The sequence below is a fragment of the Oreochromis niloticus genome, linkage group LG19, assembly GCF_001858045.2.
Source record: "Oreochromis niloticus isolate F11D_XX linkage group LG19, O_niloticus_UMD_NMBU, whole genome shotgun sequence".
Taxonomy (NCBI): Eukaryota; Metazoa; Chordata; class Actinopteri; order Cichliformes; family Cichlidae; genus Oreochromis; species Oreochromis niloticus.
The window spans coordinates 29,600,612-29,619,156 of record NC_031983.2 but is presented as its reverse complement, the minus strand read 5'-3'; the positions used below and the strand labels follow the sequence as shown (position 1 = coordinate 29,619,156).

At 45.9% G+C, this 18,545-nt stretch overlaps 2 protein-coding genes across 3 annotated transcripts in view; both read right to left on the bottom strand.

The window, feature by feature from the left end:
* Positions 1-8,682, bottom strand: part of mipol1 (mirror-image polydactyly 1) — a 60,226-nt gene extending 51,544 nt beyond the window's left edge. Inside the window, exon 1 of the mRNA XM_025900974.1 lies at positions 8,521-8,682. The gene's annotated coding sequence lies outside the window, so the exon portion shown is untranslated. The remainder of the gene's footprint in view (positions 1-8,520) is intronic.
* Positions 8,683-9,890: 1,208 nt separating this feature from the next.
* On the bottom strand, positions 9,891-18,058 carry traf3 (TNF receptor-associated factor 3). Of its 2 annotated transcripts, XM_013265318.3 has the most exons (14): positions 17,634-18,058; positions 13,557-13,707; positions 13,223-13,388; positions 13,069-13,120; positions 12,626-12,730; positions 12,370-12,534; positions 12,205-12,285; positions 12,025-12,099; positions 11,803-11,895; positions 11,580-11,720; positions 11,303-11,480; positions 10,823-11,166; positions 10,553-10,744; positions 9,891-10,457 (listed from the first exon to the last, which is right to left on the bottom strand). In XM_013265318.3, exons 2-14 carry the CDS (start codon positions 13,702-13,704, stop codon positions 10,422-10,424), a joined length of 1,776 nt encoding a protein of 591 aa, XP_013120772.1. In that variant the 5' UTR covers positions 13,705-13,707; positions 17,634-18,058; the 3' UTR covers positions 9,891-10,421. The 2 variants fall into 2 exon arrangements, with proteins under 2 accessions (XP_013120772.1, XP_025756743.1); XM_025900958.1 differs by lacking the exon at positions 17,634-18,058 and having other exon boundaries at positions 13,557-13,730.
* Positions 18,059-18,545: the final 487 nt, after the last annotated feature.

The window sequence follows — 18,545 nt, the reverse complement described above, 5'->3', positions numbered from 1 at the left end:
AGACTTATCAAGAACACATCTGGATGTTCCCACAGATCTGGTGGATCCAGGGAGACCTCTCAGCATTGGTGGAGGTGTATGCACACACACACACACACACACACACACACACACACACACACAAAGACATACACACAGACACACAGGTAAAAGCAGTCTTCAGTGAATTGACATTCTGGTATAGACTCGGCAAAAGCAGGGAGAAGGAACTCTGATTTAAGAGGAAGACACAGGAGGAAATGAAAGCATTTCATGCTGAGTTAAGATCGAACAGGATGTGAAGTTTACATGTGGAACGATTAAATTTAAGTGCCGGTCGCATGAACCCACACATGACGCTGTGCTTAAACCTGATCAGCTGACCACAGATCCATTTAGATTAGAAGAAGATGAGGAAGTGTGGAGAGTCCAGCTGCCTGAGTGTTAAAGCAAATTTCTATATGATGCTGAACTCTCAACGCCGACTGCTGAACGACTTCCGTCCAGCTACCTGATGAAGGACAGGAAGTTATCTTCTTGATCGTGTGGGTGTGATGTTGACGTTTTTTGGGGGGGCAGCATCATTAGAAGACATAGCATAAATTTTCACTGCTATGCAGATGACACGCAGCTCTATCTATCATGAAGCCAGGTAACACACACCAATTAGTTAAACTGCAGGAATGTCTTAAAGACATAAAGACCTGGATGGCCGCTAACTTTCTGCTTCTTAATTCAGATCAAACTGAGGTTATTGTACTCGGCCCTGAAAATCTTAGAAATATGGTATCTAAGCAGATTCTTACTCTGGATGGCATTACCTTGGCCTCCAGTAATGCTGTGAGGAACCTTGGAGTCATTTTTGACCAGGACATGTCCTTCAACGCACATATTAAACAAATATGTAAGACTGCTTTCTTCCATTTGTGCAACATCTCTAAAATTAGAAATATCCTGTCTCAGAGTGATGCTGAAAAACTAGTTCATGCATTCATTACTTCCAGGCTGGACTACTGTAATTCTTTATTATCAGGATGTCCTAAAAACTCACAGAAAAGCCTCCAGCTGATCCAAAATGCTGCAGCAAGAGTCCTGACAGGGACTAGAAAGAGAGAGCATATTTCTCCTGTTTTGGCTTCCCTTCATTGGCTTCCTGTCAAATCCAGAATTCAAAATCCTGCTCCTCACATACAAGGTCTTAAATAATCAGGCCCCATCTTATCTTAATGACCTTGTAGTACCATATCACCCTATTAGAGCACTTTGCTCTCACACTGCAGGCCTACTTGTTGTTCCTAGAGTATTTAAAAGTAGAGTGGGAGGCAGAGCCTTCAGTTTTCAGGCCCCTCTTCTGTGGAACCAGCTTCCAGTTTGGATTCAGGAGACAGACACTATCTCTACTTTCAAGATTAGGCTTCAAACTTTCCTTTTTGCTAAAGCATATAGTTAGGGCTGGACCAGGTGACCCTGAATCCTCCCTTAGTTATGCTGCAATAGACGTAGGCTGCCGGGGATTCCCATGATGCATTGAGTTTTTCCTTTCCAGTCACCTTTCTCACTCACTATGTGTTAATAGACCTCTCTGCATTGAATCATATCTGTTATTAATCTCTGTCTCTCTTCCACAGCATGTCTTTATCCTGTCTTCCTTCTCTCACCCCAACCAATCATAGCAGATGGCCCCGCCCCTCCCTGAGCCTGGTTCTGCCGGAGGTTTCTTCCTGTTAAAAGGTTGTTTTTCCATTGTCTGTGAAGGTTCTCAGTCATCCAGGTCATCGTAGTCTAAGGAGCTTGGAAAGAAAAGCGTCTGGACTTCTTTGAGTTGCTTGAAGACGTTTCACCTCTCATCCGAGAAGCTTCTTCAGTTCTAAGGGTCAAATGGCCGAGAGTCCCAGATTTAAACCCAGTGGGAGTTTCCCTCCAAAGAGGGACAAAGGACCCCCTGATGATCCTCTACCTAATCACATGAGCCAAGGTGTGAAAGTGGGTGTGGGTCACAATCAGCCAGGGTTTCAGGTGAGCTCATTGTGAAACCTGGCCCCACCCTATCATGTGATTTCCTGAGGTCAGATGGCCCAGGATGTGAGTGGGCGTTAAGGCATCTGGGAAGGGATCTCAAAACTGGATTATAGATGGCAGACAGTTGGTGTCGTAAACCACCACCTCTGTTCAAAGATGGTCACTCACAGTGGACGTAGATGGCCTCTTTCACTCCTCTTTCAAACCATCTGTCTTCTCTGTCCAAAATGTGAACATTGGCATCCTCGAAAGAGTGACCTTTGTCCTTTAGGTCGTTAGGACCTTTGTTGTTTTTCATTCTTACTGTTGCTCAGGGGTCATATGATTGTTGGGGATTTCCCAGTATGTATTATTGTAGGGTCTTTACCTTAAAGTATAAAGCACGTTGAGGCGACGTTTGTTGTCATTTACTGCCTTATAAATGAAACTGAATTGAACTCATGTTAGTGTATCGAACAGGTGTGGGTGTTACCTTGGTGAAAAGAGTGAGAGTGGGTAAAGTTTTAGTGGAAAACAGTCGGAGCTGCAGAGCTGCAGGTCCACAGAAACTCTTCATCACAAACATTTCATCTGAGAACACAAAGAGAGACACAGTTACTGACCTGCATGCAGCTTGCCCATCAGAGAGCAAACATGTCCTCACAGAAACCAATCACAGGTTCAGCAGGCAGCAAGTTTGTGCACACCACTGTCCTCCACGCTTTGGCATCATTTCGGCCGATCATGCTTATACATCAGTGCCAAATCTCAGAGTACTCGGGTTACTGAGGTCACTCAGGTTATTACTCAGATTACTGAGTTTACTCAGGTCACTCAGGATCAGAAATGGGCAGTAATGCATTACTGTAATCCGATTATATGTTTTAAAGTAACAAGTAAAGGATTACTATTGCAAAAAAGTAATTAGATTACTGTTACTTTCCCATAAGCATGGTGCGTTACTAAACCGTGATTCTGTTTGTCTCATGAGAGTCTCATGAGTGACATCCGTGGTGCGACGTCCGTGGTAACAGACGTGTGCAGATCAACAATGGCTAATATGGAGTGCAGGAGAGAGTACGACCATGCAGCATTTAAAGCGTGGAGGTAATCACATTACTTTGAGTTTGATTCTGTAAAAAGTGATACAAACATTAGCGTCCGCTGTACACTCTGCGTGGGAAGAAAACTTCTTTCTACAGCGAAAAGTCAAGTCAAGTCATCTTTATTTATATAGCACATTTAAAAGACATCAAGTGTCGGCCAAAGTGCTGAACAGAGGGATAATATAATAAAAGAATTAAAATAGAAAGAAAACATTTTAAAAAAGAATTGTAAGACATGTAAGATTATATAGCACATAATGTACATGCAAATATGCACATACATATACAAAAACTGTACGCATTCACACACAAGCACACATATGTGAACATAACGTATATATACATACGACACCATCCAATAAGATAAGAGACCAAATAGACAGAATAAAAAAGGATATCAAGGAGATCCGAAAGCCTTGGAAAATAAGTAGGTCTTGAGATTCAATTTAAAGACTTCCAAGGATGAAGAGAATTTTATGAAAGGGGGGGAAGACTATTCCAGAGTCTCGGGGCGGCAATGGAGAAAGCCCTGTCACCTCTAGATTTGAGTTGGGAGCGTGGAACTGATAAAACCATCTGACTGGAGGACTAGCGCAGAGATCGAGTGGGTAAGTGCAGGCTAAGAAGATCTGAAATGTAACCTGGGGTCCGTTCTTCGTACGTCGCTAAGTAAGTTAGCTGGATTTGATTGTTGACGATTTCGCGTGATCTTGGATCGTTCGGTTCTCCGAAGCTCATCCGGGACTTGCTGTCATAGCAACAGATCCGTAAGCGTAAACCTGCTCGGGAGCAGGCTTACTTTATGTAAACAGGATTAGATCGCGGCCACTCAGGTATGTCCGCTTCATTTATACGAAAGCAACAGCGATATTTCTCCACTGTTTTACCATAAATAAATATTATCAATGTAACTAAAGATAATGCAGTATTCGATTCTTTTATTGATTTCATACAGATACATACAGGTCATTTCCTAAAAAAAGGGAAATGTACTATTAATCATTCTATTACATGTATTTGATTATTTCAGATGTAATTCATATTTTAGAGTAGTAATAGTAAATTACTTCGTGTAATCAAGATGAGAGACCACGGCTATAAAAGCGAAGGTGGATTTGGGAAGTCTGTCGCAGCCATGTCCTGTCCGTTTGTACGCGAGCAACCCATTGCGGAAGGTGCAAGATTGATAAGGAGAGTTCTCAGAATTCAGCGGATATTGTGGGATAGACAGGATCCTTTAGCTCAGCGCGACAGTGTGCTCATAGAGAGATATCGATTTTCCCGTGAGGGTATTATTTACTTAACACACACACACTCTCTCTCCCTCTCTCTCTCTCTCTCTATATATATAGATATATATACATCTCCCAACTTACTGTGCATGCTTCAGTCACCCCTTGCATGGGAACAGGTAAAAGTGATGGAGTGTTATGTAAAACTACACACAAAAAAACCCACAATGTCAATAAATGTCACAGTACAAAAAGCCGGGGTGTGACGAGGGGGTGCAGGACCACCACCTGTCTTTATTTGCTCTGCCCTTTTCTTGGTTGCTGTTATAAACACACAAACAGATTATTTCAGGGTCTCTTTTCAAGAGACTAAAAGCAATATAAGTGATAAATATTACCATTCTGTGGAATATTCTTATATTTCACTTTTACTTGTTCCCATGTTCTAGTGGGTCCTGTTGTGGCTCTAATGTGAAAGAGGATATAATGTAATATAATATAATAAATTACTTACGAGTTTAATTTGTCAGCAACTTTCTGCCAGCCCTCTCTCCTTGCTTTTGCAGCCTTTGCAGTGTTCCCCTGCGTTTTAATTAAACTCTGAAACTCCTGAAATCCCTCAATCAAGAGTTCTTGCTTTGCTGCCGAAAAATACTGAGCGCGCTCCTTCGACATCTTCGCCGACCAATCACAGGGTTGCCGATCAGTGTTTCTACTATCGATGCGTAGCCCCTTTTAAGCCACCCAGTGATCTCAGATTACTTCATCCAGCTATACTAATCGTCAACAACAGGTGTGTTCGGAGAACCGGATTAGCGAGCTCAAAGTTGGCGCGATGATTTGATCTTGGATGTGTCATTTGATCTTGGATGTAGTAAGCGAGGTACGAAGAACGGACCCCAGGAGCCAAACCATGGAGAGCTTTAAAAACAAATAGTAAAACCTTAAAATCGATTCTATGTTTAACTGGTAGCCAATGTAGAGATGCGAGTACCGGAGTAATATTCTCTCTCTTTCTAGTACCCGTCAGTTGCAGGCGTGACAGGCTTGAGTGACAAATGCCTAAGTAGAGAGAGTTACAATAGTCAAGACGTGACGATATGAAAGCATGGATAACAGTTTCCAGGTCTTTAGATGACAGGATATTTTTGAGTTTAGAAATGCTCCTGAGTTGGAAAAAACTGCCACGAACGACTGAATTTATTTGCTTGTCCAGCTTGAGTGGAATCAAAAATGAAACCAAGATTTTTTACATGGGGATGTATATTAGCTGATAATGGGCCCAAATTGTTTCTTATCAGACTAATAGAGTCCTGCTTACCGAAGATTATAATGTCGGTTTTGTCATGATTTAGTTTGAGAAAGTTCAGAGAGATCCAGCAATGTATGTCACTAAGACACTCTGAGACTTTCTGCAGTGTACTATCAGCACCTGGTTTTAGAGAGAGGTAGAACTGTGTATCGTCTGCATAAGAGTGGTAAGAGATCTGGTGTTTCTGAAAAATGGAGCCTAATGGGAGCATGTATAAGGAGAACAAGACCGGGCTCAGAATAGAGCCCTGAGGTATTCCACAAGTGAGTGTAACTGGGGAAGAGTATTTGTTACCCAGCATCACAGAATATGTTCTGCTCTCTAGGTAAGAGGCAAACCATTTTAGAGCGGAGCCTTGAATGCTGACACATGTCTTTAGACGGTTTAATAGGATTGTGTGGTCGACAGTGTCAAATGTTGCGCTCAGGTCTAAAAGGATTAAAACTGTACTTTTTCCAGAGTCAGCAGCTAGAAGCACATCATTGAACACCTTCAGTAGAGCGGACTCTGTGCTGTGGAAGGATCTGAAACCAGACTGATATTTGTCCAGAATATTATGCGTGTCTAAGAATGAGGATAATTGGTGGAGGACAATCTTCTCAAGAACCTTAGACAAAAATGGCAGCTTAGAGATTGGTCTAAAATTGCCAAGAACTGACAGATCTAAACCAGGTTTTTTTAGAAGCGGCTGGACAACAGCTTGTTTAAACAAGTCAGGAACAGTTCCATATGAGATCCCGCCATTTACAATAGCAAGGATGTTGGGGCCGACTGTCTTCAGCACATCTCTGAGAAATGGTGTAGGTAACATATCCAAGGGGCACGTAGTTGGTGCATTATTATATCAGTGAGATGGGATAATGAAACCGGTTTAAATTCTGAAAAAAGGAATGAACATGTAGGTAGTTCAGAGGGGTCTTGGGATGGGAGCGGGATATGTGCTCGGATATCATTAATTTTTTCAGTAAAGAATTTTTGAAAATCCTCAGACGTGTGTGAGGCAGTCTCAGATATGACTGATGTGGTGGGATGCAGGACAGAGTTGATTGTATTGAATAGAACTTTAGGATTACCAGACTTCTTGTTAATAATCATGGAGAAATAATTTGCTCTTTCTACCTTGATGGTGCGCTGATAGTTATTTAAGCAATCTCTAAACACTTGATAAGAAACGTGGAGCTTATCTTTCTTCCATTTTCGTTCTGCTTTCCTGCATTCCTGCCTGACGGCACGAGCGACCTTATTTAGGCAAGGCTGAGTTTTAAATTTTTGCCATCTACATTTTAAAGGAGCACTTGAGTCCATTATGTTGGTACAAGCACAATTAAAACATGCAAGAAGCTCATCAGGATTATTGCTATGAGGAGAACTTTCATCAAAGGTGGCTAAAGGAGATGCAGCGAAGGCAGCTGAGAATTGGGGAGCAGTTTCAGGTGTTATAGGGCGTATAAGAGAGGGGGCCTGGGTTTGTTTGGGGGATGAGTGAGGAATTGGAATATTAAACAAAATGAAATTATGGTCAGACGGACACACATCAATCACTTCAACGCTGATCACTGAGAGCCCAGATGACAAGATGAGGTCAAGAGTGTGGCCCTGCTTGTGTGTAGGGCCGTTGACAGACTGGGTCAGATTAAATGAGTCCAAGAGTTGTAAAAACTCCCTAGCCAAAGGTTTAGAGGGGCAACACATATGGATATTGACGTCGCCAAGGATTAGAAGCCTATCAGTGGTTGGTAATGTCACAGACAGAAAATCCGAAAATTCCTTAATGAAGTCTTTGTTAAGGTGAGGAGGCCTATAAACTAGAGCACAGAGTACAGGAGAAGTTTGAAGTTAAACTTCAAATCTGAGCGAGCAGCGAGCACGCCGTCACGGGAATGTGACATTCACAGAGAAGCCCCCGGATCCCCCCCACTGACATGACCGCTGTGGGCAAACCTCCACCTGCCCCACTCCTCCTTATATGCTGGAATATGCAGAACATAGGTTTAAATGTTAAACACATTTCTTCTAGTCAAAGACTGTTGCATATATTTAATTTTTGTTTGATGCATAAAGTTAAAAAATTAAATCGAATAAAACAATTTTTAAAAAGAGGCTTTTCCATTTGATTACATTTTATATGATGGATTATGCAGAAAAATAGAATTGGGCTGAAAGGTCTATGGCGGTATTACGTATTCAGGTTGTGTATCATGTTTTTTAAAAGTAACTAAGTAATAAAGTAACTAATTACTTTTAAAATAAGTAATCAGTAAATTAACTGAATTATTTCTGGTGAATTAATCAGCAATTAGGAATTAATAACTTTTTTCAAGTAAATTGACCAACACTGCTCAGGATACTCAGGATATTCAGATTACTCTGAATAGTAATATTACACAGGATACTCAGATGAAAACGCTGCATGAGAACACTCATGATAAAGTTTTTTTCACATTATTTTAGCTTGCGCGCGCACACACACACACACACACACACACACACACACACACACACACAGCATTACAAACCAATCAGCTGCCAGCCCGTCACCCAAACGCCTCACTGACAGTTACACCTGTCTGACAGGTAGAGCCTGTTCCTTCCTGTCAGCTTTTAAACATGTTTATTCGTATTTTTGTTTTTACCTTGTTGTTTTACTTATATATACACGCGTTTTATTTTTATTGTTTTTTTTACAGACAGATCACACACCGTGCCGCTTTTTGTGTTTATTTTTATTTTATTTTTTTCTTGAAAACATTTTTGAAATCATTTTTCAAGTAATTCAACCGCTTGTCGCCCTTTCAAAGTAAGAGCCTGTTTTCTGGTAACCTTAATGCTATCTGTTAGCCTGTTGGCTGCCCGGGGCTCTACGGTTCTACAGCTAGAACCGAGCTTCACTTACCAGGTCGGGCCTCGCAGCCCCGCTGGGTCCGGGTCGGTGTTCTGGGGTCCGTCAGGTGGTTCAGGTTCGGTTTGAGCCTGAAGTCTGGAGCTGAAGTACAAACTCTCAGCTGCTTCTTTTTCTGCGAATGACGGTCTCTTCTTCTTCTATGGTTCAAACAAAAAAATCAAAGAGCCGCCGTTTCCTGTGAGCAGCGCCACCTACCGTCCTCCTTCTCCTCTAAAAAATCAGTTTATCTGGCCTTTTAATGTTCACTTTCAGTGAAGACATTTAAATGGCTAATCTCGTCGTCCTCCTATTAATCTCTATTTATCCGTATGTTGGAGTTGTAGTCATCTAGTGTTTCGAGTGGGTAGTGTCTCACACATCGCAGACTGTCCACTCCCTACCTCGACCCCACAGAGGATGCCATCACCCTTCACAGAGCACTGAGCCACCTGGAGAAGAGGAAGAGCTCCGTGAGGATGCTCAACACCAAACTGGACCACCTTCAGATCCTGATCCTGGGATCCAGAGAACAACCTGAAGCTGAACATCCCTAAAACCAAAGAACTCAGGAGGCACAGACAGGTCCACTCCCCCCTCATTATAAATGAAGAACAGGCAGAATCTGTTTCCACCTTCATGTTTCTGGACACCCACATCTCCCCTGATCTCACCTGGACCTACAACACCATCGCCCTGGTAAAGGAGGCCCAGCAGCGCCTGCACGTCCTCGGTGTCCTGGGAAAAAGAATCTGGACCAGGAGCTGCTACTGGCTTTCTACTGCTGCTCAGTGGAGAGCGTGCTCTCCTCCTGCCTGGTGTTTGGTGCTCAGGGGCCACAACTGAGAACAGGAAGGCGGTGCAGACAGTCATTAACACCACCCAAAAAAGCACTGGCTGTCATCTGCCACCCCTGGAGGCCATCGCCAGATCCTTCTGTCTCAGGTAAACCAGTGAACTGCCCACCGCCAGTTTGACCCTCTGAACTCAGTTCAGTCAGGTCCCACACCTCCAGACTAACAAACAGCTTCTTCTCCTGGGCCATTCGGACTGTTCTCCCCCCCGACACACATGGCACCCTGCCCTCCAACCAATCTGAGCCATGGTGTGAGTGACCCTCATCACTCAGGTCACTTGCACACAGACTGTTCACACCAAGTCTTTACTACCTCAGGATATTAATAAAGTTTCTTCAAACAGATGCTGGAGCCTCTTTTTGCCTCGGACTCTGAGACATCAGTGACGGCAGCAACATGGAGCCAAACCGCCGAGTGACATCATGCGGCTACGCTATTATTTCACGGGCAGAGAGATCCTTTATTGATGACCTCATCAGTGATGATAAAACAGGAAGACTCCGCAGAAAAACTTCACAATAAAACAAGTTTGTTTGTTTTCTGTCAGTTTTATTTTCACACAAACATTCAAACAAAGTGTGCAAATGAACCGAACGACTCGCACGAATTCTGTCAACGCTCGGAAACCCACCAAGGCCACAGAGCAGCCGGACCACACCGCCGGGCTCTACAGGAGTCTGCTCTTTATGTAGTTTCAGCCAGTCTGACCAGGTTTTCGGACTCCTCTGTGGCTGTAGTGGATTTCCCAGCATGCCTCTGTAAACGGGTAATAAAAGGAAGTAAAGCTCGATGCACAGCATCAGTAACGAGCAGCAACAACGTCCTCATAGTGGCGGCCATGTTGGCTCTGAGTTCTGTCACCACGGTGACACTGAGTCATTCACACCCCCCCCCCAACACACACACACACACACACAGTTTTGTAGTCCACCAGTCAAAAAAGTTCACTCTGACTGGCTGCTTCCTGTCTCTTCTTCTCCATCTTCTTCCATCTCTGATCCTTCCCATCATCCTTTGCTCTGCCAGGTGCGCACCGGTCACATTTGTCAGATCACACGCTTACAGGTCAGGAAGGTCAGAGGTATCCACGGTAACCTGCCGGTCAAACCAATCACCACAGGTTAATTCACTGATTGCTCAATTAATCAATACATAGGTGTGGTCTGTAACCCGCAGGACACGCCCCTCACCTTGATGAAGATGGTGTCATCTTTAATGTAGGTCCCTGTCTCCAGGACATTCTGTGACACGAACAGCGGGCAGCCGGACGCGATGTTCATCTCGGCCACCGGACGGCGGAAGCTGCTGCTGTTCGGGTCCGGTTTGAAGGCGTCGCCCAGGTGCTTCCTGGAGGGACCCTGGTCCATCAACATCAGGGTCACCTGACAGAGACAGACCGCATCAGAACACGCTACACTGTTCACGCTTCTGTGCTAAATCACACAGGAAGTGAGGTGTACCTTTTGTTTGAAGGGCCAGGGCAGCAGGGCATCGTACTCGCCCCTCATCACCACAAAGAACAGCGACAGGTGCGTCCCCTTGCCCATGCCGTCTCCGTTCAGGTAAACTCGAGCACACATCTTGTAACCGAAGTATCCGGTGTAAAACGGCTGCGAGTACAGCGACAGCGTCTTTGCCGCCACCGCGTCCTGTTTCCGCCTCTTGTAGTCGCGGATCTTCCAGATTAGAGTCCCGTTGTAGCTCGCCGTCTCCAGCACCTGGAAACGCAGGTCCATGTCAGCCAATCGGATCTCGTGGACGCTCAGCATGTCGTCATGGCGATTCAGCTGAGTCTCCAGGGATGCTGGAGAGAAGAAGACGTGCACCAGGAGTTATTGATTATCGATTGACAAACAGCCGTAACTTGCCCTAAACCTCTGGTGTCTAAGACTACAGCCCGTCCCCAGACCCCGACGGCGGTACAGAGAGGTCGTTCTAACCCAGTGTGTGTGTCGTGGATCCGGATCCGCCGCGTCCACCTTGCTCCAGAGCGGCGAGCCTCGTCCGTACGCTCTCCAGCGTTCCTCGCAGGCTCTCCATCTCATCTCTGAGCAGACGGAGTGAATGCAGCTCCAGCTCCACCTCCAGCAACTTCTCTGAGTGAGAGCTCATTAGTTTCTGTGGAGAGAGCACAGATTAACGTGATGAGCGTGTCTGTGGATGGTGGGAGGAGCCCACGCTGTCAAGAAAAAACCTCCACCAGCGAAATGGCGGTACCTGCATGGTGGCGAGTTTCTGCTCCATTTGCCGGTTCTTCTCCCTCAGCTCCTCGTTCTGGTTCTCCAGCTCCGACAGTCGGCTGCTGAGCGCAGGAAGCACCTTGTACCGCTCCATCAGCTCACCTTTCACATCTTCCACCTGGAAGCAGAGAGCGCTCAGTTAAGCTCGCACCGCATCTTCTGAGGAAGATGTGAAGTGTTTTACGTATCACCGTGGTTACCTTGTTCTCTAACGATAGGTTCCTGTTTGCCATCATCTTCAGGTGTTCGGCTGCGAAGGTGGACTCGTGCTGCCTCATGTCCTGGTTCAAACCCTGAAACACAGCACACGCAATATTGCAGTACATACAGTATGAAGTATCAATACAGGTGTATAACTGCAGTACTGTGGTACATGAGCCACACGTCTGTCACACGTTTAGTGAGGATGATGATGAAACTACCTTGAACATGCAGCCGTAGCGGTGGAACTGACAGCTGACCTGAGCTTTGGGACAGTCGTGCTGGTGACCGGAGAGCTGAAACAGCACAATATCAATAAATCAATAGATCGATCAATCACTGCGATCGGAAAAGCTGAAACCTGAAGGGTGTGGGTGATCTGGGAAAAACTGGGTCAGCACCTCGCTCCGGGGCAGGGAGGTGAAGGAACAGTGGTTTGGACACATCACGGGGAACGCCGGACAAACCGTATCTTTGTGTTTCTGAAAAAAGTTTTTAAAAACTTAATTTTTCACAAAAAACACTAAAAACCAAGAAAAAGAAGCCAAACGCTGCCTGCGGCTCACCTGCAGGTCTGTCAGGGGCATCTTCGTGCTGCAGAACTCGCAGGTGGTCTCTCTCTGTTTGCATTTCCAGCTCAGGTGGTCAGGAATCTCCTTCCTCATCATCCTCTCCTTACACTTTCCCAGCGGGCAGGGAACCTCGAAGAACGGACACACGTTCAGGTGGTCCTGCAGACACACAGGTGAGGCACGTAAGTCAGTTTCTGCTTTATGCAGAGCAGCCAATCAGAGAGCGGGATTTTCAGGTACGTGTGCTCACAGGTATCTGCTGCAGACTCATCTGCTCCTGACAGCCGTTTGCCTCGCTGCGGCAGTAAACCTTCAGCGACATGATCTCCCGGTGGCAGCAAACGTCTTTGAAGATCTGAAACCCAAAGCACAGCCTGATCAATCATCACACAGACCGATCAGTGATCACAGATTGATCAGCAACTGATCGGGAATCAATCACTGATCAGTAGGGCTGTCAACGTTAACGTGCGTTATCCGTCGTCAGGATTAACACGATTAAAATTTTGACCGAATGAACCCATCGGAAATGTCTCTGTCAGCACATTTCGGGCAGTTTGTCCATTCTGCGCTCCAGATGGGTTCATTGTGTTAAAAAATTTTATTTGTTAACGCATGTTAACACGTTAACGTTGACAGTCCTACTGATCAGTCAACAATGTGATCTCTGCTGTGATGTCACTTCCTGCCCACCTTGTCTCTGAACAGTGGCTCCATGTCAGCCGGACACACCGGGTTTGGACGACTGCAGGAGAGAGGACACAAAGTTAAACTCTGACACCTGCAGGGCGGAGCAGGAAGTCAAATCGATGCAGCGTTTCCCCTGAGTGGGAGTGGCCTGTCTCACCTGAGGATGTCGCAGATGCAGCTGTTACAGAAGCGGTGTCCACACTCGGTCTGGCGGGGCTGACACAGGACCAGCCTGCACGCCTCGCAGCAGTATTTAGCTTCTGGAGTTTCTACAAAGTGATCTCTGAAGCCGCCATGAAGAGGCAGGAAGCCTGCGGGCACACCTGAACAAACACCTGAGGTCAGAGACACACCTTACTGAACCTGTCTTCAAGGAGGACTCACACGCTCCTGGCTTCAACAGCCTGACTGGGTCATAAGTAACCTCAGCCAATCAGATCAGCCGCTGTGTGTGAATCCTGCCTAACGAAGATTTTTCTGAAACTCATTACCTTGCTGAGCGGTGGGCTCACTGGAAGGCCACAGATTGGCTGGGCGGTGAGAGGGCGGGGCTGCCGAGAGGGGCGAAATAAGGGAGGGTGCCACCTGCTGGAGGGGAATCTGCACCTCCCTGCCGTCAGCACTCCTCCCCGCGGACATGACCTGAAGAAATATTAAAAGAAACCCAACAACTGAGTCCGGTTTGCACGTGCTCAGTGGAGTCCAGCAAGGGGCGAAGGGGCGTGGCCTATGAATAGGAAAGTGGAATGGTCATATGTTAATTTAATTAGAAAGTGCAGCAAAAACAGGTGAGAACAGGTGAAGGAGAACAGGCAGTGAGCTCAAACATGGCAGTTTCAGCTCCACTGATTCAGACCAGTAAAACCAGTAAACAAGCTGAAAACCTTCATACATGACTTCATGATCCAGCCTGAGATCTTTCCAGAAGGTCTCAGAACTTCCACCTTCAGTCACTGTGATGTCACAGGTCAGGTTTAACCATGTACTACGGTGCGGCAGGTCATTCACGACGAGAGAAACACCGACCTCAGCTCAGACGCTCGTGATGTCATGAAGCCCAGTCGCTTTTCTTTCCAAGCTCCTCAGATTACCTCAGATTACCATGACCTGGTGACTAAGAACCTTCACAGACATGTCAGAGTGAGTGTCCAAAGATCAGTTGGTCTTCCTCCAAACATCTTAGACTCAGGTAGGTCCTTCAGGTGGACCCTCGGGTGAATCCTTTAGCTGGTCGGTTCTGGCTGAATGTCAGGGGAACCCCGTCTCCGACCTGTCGGCATTCACAGTTTTTCCTTTCGTGTTTTCATGGATCCTCTGAAAGGGCCGATGCTACCTGAACCCTTGATGGGTCACCTGATGACCAGGTGGACGTTTGCAGTTGAAGAATCATATTTTGGTCATGCTGGAACTCCTCGTGTAGAGTGTGACCAGACATTTAAATATTATACTGACCCTTAACCCTCACAGCAGACTTCCGTCATGTCGTTCAAGTCTCTGATGTTTGAGCAGCCCTGGACGTGAGTCCCAATGTTAAATAAAGGAAAAAGGTTCAGATACTGAACCATTAAACTGAGGAATGAATGCATTTCTCTCTCAGTCAAAATGGAAATAATTTCAGTTAAAAACATAAAGAGAATTTCGGAAAATTAACCTGTTACTCTGTTTTCTAAATGAAGTTTATGAAGCTGACAGTTGGATAACCTGTTTTAACTCCAGTCGGCTGACGTGCAGTTTGGGGTTTTTCCTTAAACATGTGATGTTTCAAAAACATCCACAATGGAAATGATCTCAGTGTTCTGATACTCACTGCATGCACAGTACCAAAGTATTACACTATTGCCGTATCACAGTACTGCAGTATTCTATTCAATTTTATTTATACAGCGCCAAATCACAACAACAGTCACCTCTGTTCATCTGGACGTTTGACCACTGCCCCGACAGCACAGGCTCTGGAAAATCTGGCCAAACACGCAGACCGAGAATCCCGGCTGCCGATCGGACACACGATGAGGAACAACCGGACTTTCCGACATTTGTTACAGTAACCTCGGTGTGCACACGTGGTTTACCATCACTTCCTGCTGTTCGACTCTGACGGGAAACCCGCCCACTGCAGCTTCACACACCTGAGCTACCTGGACGGTCAGCCAATGAGATGTGCCTCCTCAGTGAGGCTGTGCGGTGACACTGGTGGGGTTTCGATCAGAAGTATTTACCTAGCTTATGTTATCAACTCACGAACATTCAAAGAGCCGACGCATTTTCAAAACACAACCAGTGAAATCTGGTAAAAAATGAAAGATTTGAACATTTGAATAAATCCAGAAAGAGGCTCCACACACTTCACTCAGGAATTCTGCGTAATTTCAGAAGCATTGGGTCAGCTGACACATGAAAACCTGAAGTGAGCGCTTTCATGACCACACACACAGCTGTGACCTTTAACCTCCACACACACACACACACACACACACACACACACACACACAGAGAAACAGAAACACACACTTCCTGTCAGGGATGCTGGGGACTTTTCCATTCACTGCATCATCAACACACACACAGACAGACAAACTCATCCCTTTCAAAATAAAAGCCCCAAATGAGTCAGTGGCATTCTAAGGTTCAAGTTAGAGTGAAAGCTTGTCACTGACATGCAATCTGGATCTGCCAGATGTGTGACATCACACACGTAGGTGTGTGATGTCATACCTGTGGTTAACGTGTGCTGCGACATGAAGCAGGGACCAGGTGATCTCTGCAGTCGTGACTGAGCACTTCTCAGAAAGAGAAACTGGAAGGATTCGCTTCATCACAGGGGTTTTCCTCATAGCAGCTGATGGAGGATCAGTCACCTGATGATAGCAGTCTGCGCCCAGCAGGGGGCGCCTGTGGAGGGGCAGGTGTGGACTGTACTCAGGTGGGTTTATTCATCGTCCCTGAAACAGAAACATCTGGGTGACAGCAGATGTTTCTGAACCTGCAGATGTGGTTCAGCATTAACAGGACCTTCACACATGTCCCAGTTACCCCGGTGCGCACGCACACACACGCACACACACACACCAGTACCATCGGAGAGGCTGCCCTGAGCTGAGAACACAGTTCCTCTCTATGATTTACCATCCTGGAGCAACGCTGAAGATCAGAGCTCTTTCTGTGGAGCTTATGCTCCTGTGCTCACCACCATCATCATCATCACCACCATCAGTACCATTTTATTTAGATAGCAGCAAAAAAACAACAGCAGCCATGTCAGGTGCTTTAATGACACTCTGTGAGCAAGCACTTAGCGACAGAGGGAAAGAAAAACGAGCTTTTAACAGGAAGAAACCTTCAGCTGAAAGCGGCTCAGGGAAGGGGCGGCCAACTTGGGGTAAAGGGAGGATTCTTATCATCGTCTGCTCAGCTGAACGCACCATCACTAACACCCATGATCTTAAATTTGGACAGGTGCCCAGGTGAGCAGCTTTTTCTCATGTCTGTCTGATCTGTACTGTAGGGTTCTGGGTAATGTAGTCAGACCCTCTGGGTGTTTTCTGGAGTTTTCTAATCCACCAAAAACGATGATGACATGGTGTTAACATCTGTCTTGTCCAGGTGTTTCCTCAGCAGGATCCCATCAGGCTGCCGTTAGACACTTATGGGTGACGATCAGAGGTCAGAGGTCAACCTGAGAGCTCCTGCCGGCTCACCCTGAATCACCTAAGAAAACACGCTCCGCCCCCGGATATGCTCAGTGTCAGGTTATTGGTGAGACCTTTGATTCAGATGTTAAACATCGCGGGGTCTTATTCTCTCAGTGCCTCAATCTTCTCAGACCATCAGCGTCACCTGCATGTCCAGGTGTTTTCACCTGAATAATGGTTTGTTCTGTCAGCTGACGATCAGCTGCTCTCTCACAGGTGAGCTGACGGTGAAACTAACCTGATAATCTGCGTGTGCTCAAATGGGAAACCACCTGGAAACTCTACACCCGAGGCTGTCTGAGGAGTACTCTTAGTACTTTTACTGCCTTACTACCCTGCTTACTCTGACAGTACTTTGGTGTTTACAAACAGAGGTTTTACTGTAGTAACTCAAAGTTCACGTGACCTCACACACACCTGTCCTGTTAACCTTCCCATCACCTGAAAAATCACATTTTATCGACACACAAGCGATAATCGATACCAGGAACTGATCCGCGGATGAATAAGAACAATAGATGCAACTGACTGAGCTCGTCCTCTCTGAGCTCGATTCTTCAGGTCTGACTGTTTTTAGCTCTGCTGCTCTGATCAGGGCATCAATCAAGTTACCGATCGGATTATTGATCTTGTTACTGATCCGTTGGGCGCGGATGTAAACAGACGGAAAGCCGACGCTAGCCGACGTTAGCCTGTTAGCTCGGTGTGATCGGTAACGGGGATTTTCATGTAAACACAGCGAGCTGTAGCATCTCCTCCAGCCCGCTAACACAGCTAACATGTTCCCGCTGCTCACGCCGAGTCTCTTGTCAATACCGCGTCTCTAGTATGTGTCTACTGTGCGTCTTTATTCTGTTTCTGCTCTCTCGGACTCACATGAATCTCCTCCGCAGGCCACAGCTCCTCAGGACTCCCCGGGACCTCCTTCTCGGCGGTTCCTCCGCGGACTCTCTGCGGGATTCAAACCGTCAACCTGCCGCTGTGTCGGAGCCTCCGGGCCTGGGACGGACTCCTCATGGTCCGGTTTCGGGTTCAGGTTCTCCGGCTGAGTGGTTTGTGTGAGCAGACGGCGCTGGGATCAGTTCAGAGATCCAGCAGCAGGACGGGCTGAGTGCTGGAAACCCCCTCCGCTGCTTCCGCCCAGGAAATCCCCCAGCTGCCCGGAGCATGCAGGGCGGCGGCGGGCCGCAGGAGGGCGCTGCTTCCGCCACGCACAGTTTTCTTTATTTGTTTATCTATATTAAAGAGATATTAACAGGAACGAAAAATAATAATAATTAAAAAAAAACAATTGAAACACAGGGCAGGAGCATATTTTAGTTCATTAGGTCAAATAATTTCATTTTAGTATTTTCAGCTCATTCTTGCTTCGACTGATGTGGCCTTTGACCTTTGCATTTTTACGTTTATGAACAACATAATCATTTAATTGACCAGAAAGTCCAAACTTTTTTCCTCTGTAAGCACTCATTACTGTACTTAAGTAGAATTTTCAGGTATCTGTACTTTACTTGAGCAACCTATTTATTTTTCTAACCCTTTTTACTTTAACTCCCTACATTTTAAACAAATATCTGTACTTTGTTCTCCTTACATTTTCAGAAAAGAGATTCATTATTTTAGGTTCATCTATAGTTTATACTCAGGGATAACCTGGGCAGGTGAGTGCAGGTGCCAGTACTTCAGCATCTCGCTAGCTCTACTGAAGAGGAGCGAGCATAAAGGCAGTAACGTTTTTAAGTGTCAGGTAATTTGAAATGCAGCATTTCTATGAACTCAATAAACATC

Coding starts and splice junctions, on each gene's coding strand:
- traf3 (XM_013265318.3), bottom strand. CDS start 13,704: ATGTCCGCGGGGAGGAGTGCTGACGGCAGGGAGGTGCAGATTCCCCTC. Junction 12,535..12,625: donor TGAGTCTGCAGCAGATACCT/GTGAGCACACGT, acceptor GTGTGTCTGCAG/GACCACCTGAACGTGTGTCC. Junction 10,745..10,822: donor CCTGGCCCTTCAAACAAAAG/GTACACCTCACT, acceptor TGTCTCTGTCAG/GTGACCCTGATGTTGATGGA.